This window comes from Nuphar pumila, unplaced genomic scaffold, assembly GCF_984573655.1.
Source record: "Nuphar pumila unplaced genomic scaffold, dmNupPumi1.hap1.1 HAP1_SCAFFOLD_707, whole genome shotgun sequence".
NCBI lineage: Eukaryota > Viridiplantae > Streptophyta > Magnoliopsida > Nymphaeales > Nymphaeaceae > Nuphar > Nuphar pumila.
Genome location: NW_028323458.1, coordinates 1 through 1282, shown reverse-complemented (window position 1 = coordinate 1282; position 1282 = coordinate 1). Strand labels below are relative to the sequence as shown.

At 42.0% G+C, this 1282-nt stretch overlaps 1 protein-coding gene across 1 annotated transcript; it reads right to left on the bottom strand.

Annotated features, from left to right (window-relative positions):
* Positions 1-310: 310 nt before the first annotated feature.
* LOC149809884 (carotene biosynthesis-related protein CBR, chloroplastic-like) lies at positions 311-654 on the bottom strand (the record flags this gene model as incomplete). The annotated part of the gene is made up of 1 exon (XM_089994560.1): positions 311-654. A coding segment is annotated over one exon (344 nt), but the record flags the coding sequence as incomplete, so codon positions are not given.
* Between the last annotated feature and the right edge of the window lie 628 nt (positions 655-1282).

Sequence of the window (1282 nt, the reverse complement as noted above, 5' to 3'; positions counted from 1 at the left end):
GATAGTTTTACACATTATGAATTGCTTTTTTTCAAAGGAGGTTATTTTTCACCTCGTCTTGCATACAATGTTTACAAACTTTTCACATTACAAAGTACATGATGGTCTATGTAGTGAATGTATTTGATCATCATCACATTTATCTATCTTTCAACTGTATAATATCCTTTGTCATAACATGCTAGTTGCATGTTCCACTCATTCATTATATTTATATTATCTACATGGTCTGCTTACCTAGTACATTTTCAAAAGATCACATCCCCCCTTCCTCTACAAGACTATATTATATATCATTGATTCATATTTTTCAGGCAAAGATACCATGTCCTGACAATGCCTCGTAAAACACAATCAATGCAAAACCTAGCATTGCTGCACGACCATTGATCAGTTCATTAGTGACGGTAAAGCCTGATTTCAAATTTCCTTCCTTGGAGGCTGGGGGGAAGAGGTTGGTGCCTCGCATGATGGGAATGATGGATGCAACACCAATGATCACAAAGGTGAGTGCAATGGATCCTGGTGCTGTCCGGATCTGCTCGAATAAGGTTTGATGGGAGCCATACTCCGCTGCCATGCATGCTGTAAAACCCAACATCGCCAGACGTCCGTTCACGAGTTCTGGCAACGGACCAGAGAAGGACATAATGTCTGCACACCAGAGCAGATCTCAGTATCAGCTTTCAAGTGTAAAGGGTATACTTCAAAACTGCCTGTATCACTAAGAATATAGGGTATACTACAAAACTGCCTGTATCACTAAGAATATGTCTGCTTACATAGGATGTACATAGGTAAAGGAAAATAGAAGAAGTGTAATGGATGGAGTAAGGTGGTGCTCACTGCTGAGCAACTATTTCTTCCTCACCCAAGCGAAACATTTGCTCAAGATGCAAAATGTGCGATATGCTATCGATATGTCCATGTTATAATGCTTTGAAGCATGCATTCAGACAGAAGAAACCGCGGAACTGAAGATGCAAAAATTAGTGCGTACAATCCAAAATGTCCAGGTTCCATTTACGCAACAAAGACCATCTGGTGCGTCAACACAGAAGACATGCAATGCAACGTGATGGGCACTGGAATGTAACGTGACACCGAGTTTTACAACCGGGTATAATACTGATGTACAGGTGTCAACACAGCAGAACCTGTGGAATGAAAGTACGCCAGAGATGGAACACACCCTCCTTATTCGACAATCCCTTGGAAAGCTGGTCGTTCCTCAGCTCGGACACGCGGGGAGCGAGTGAATTGCGCGCGTCTTCAGCGAATG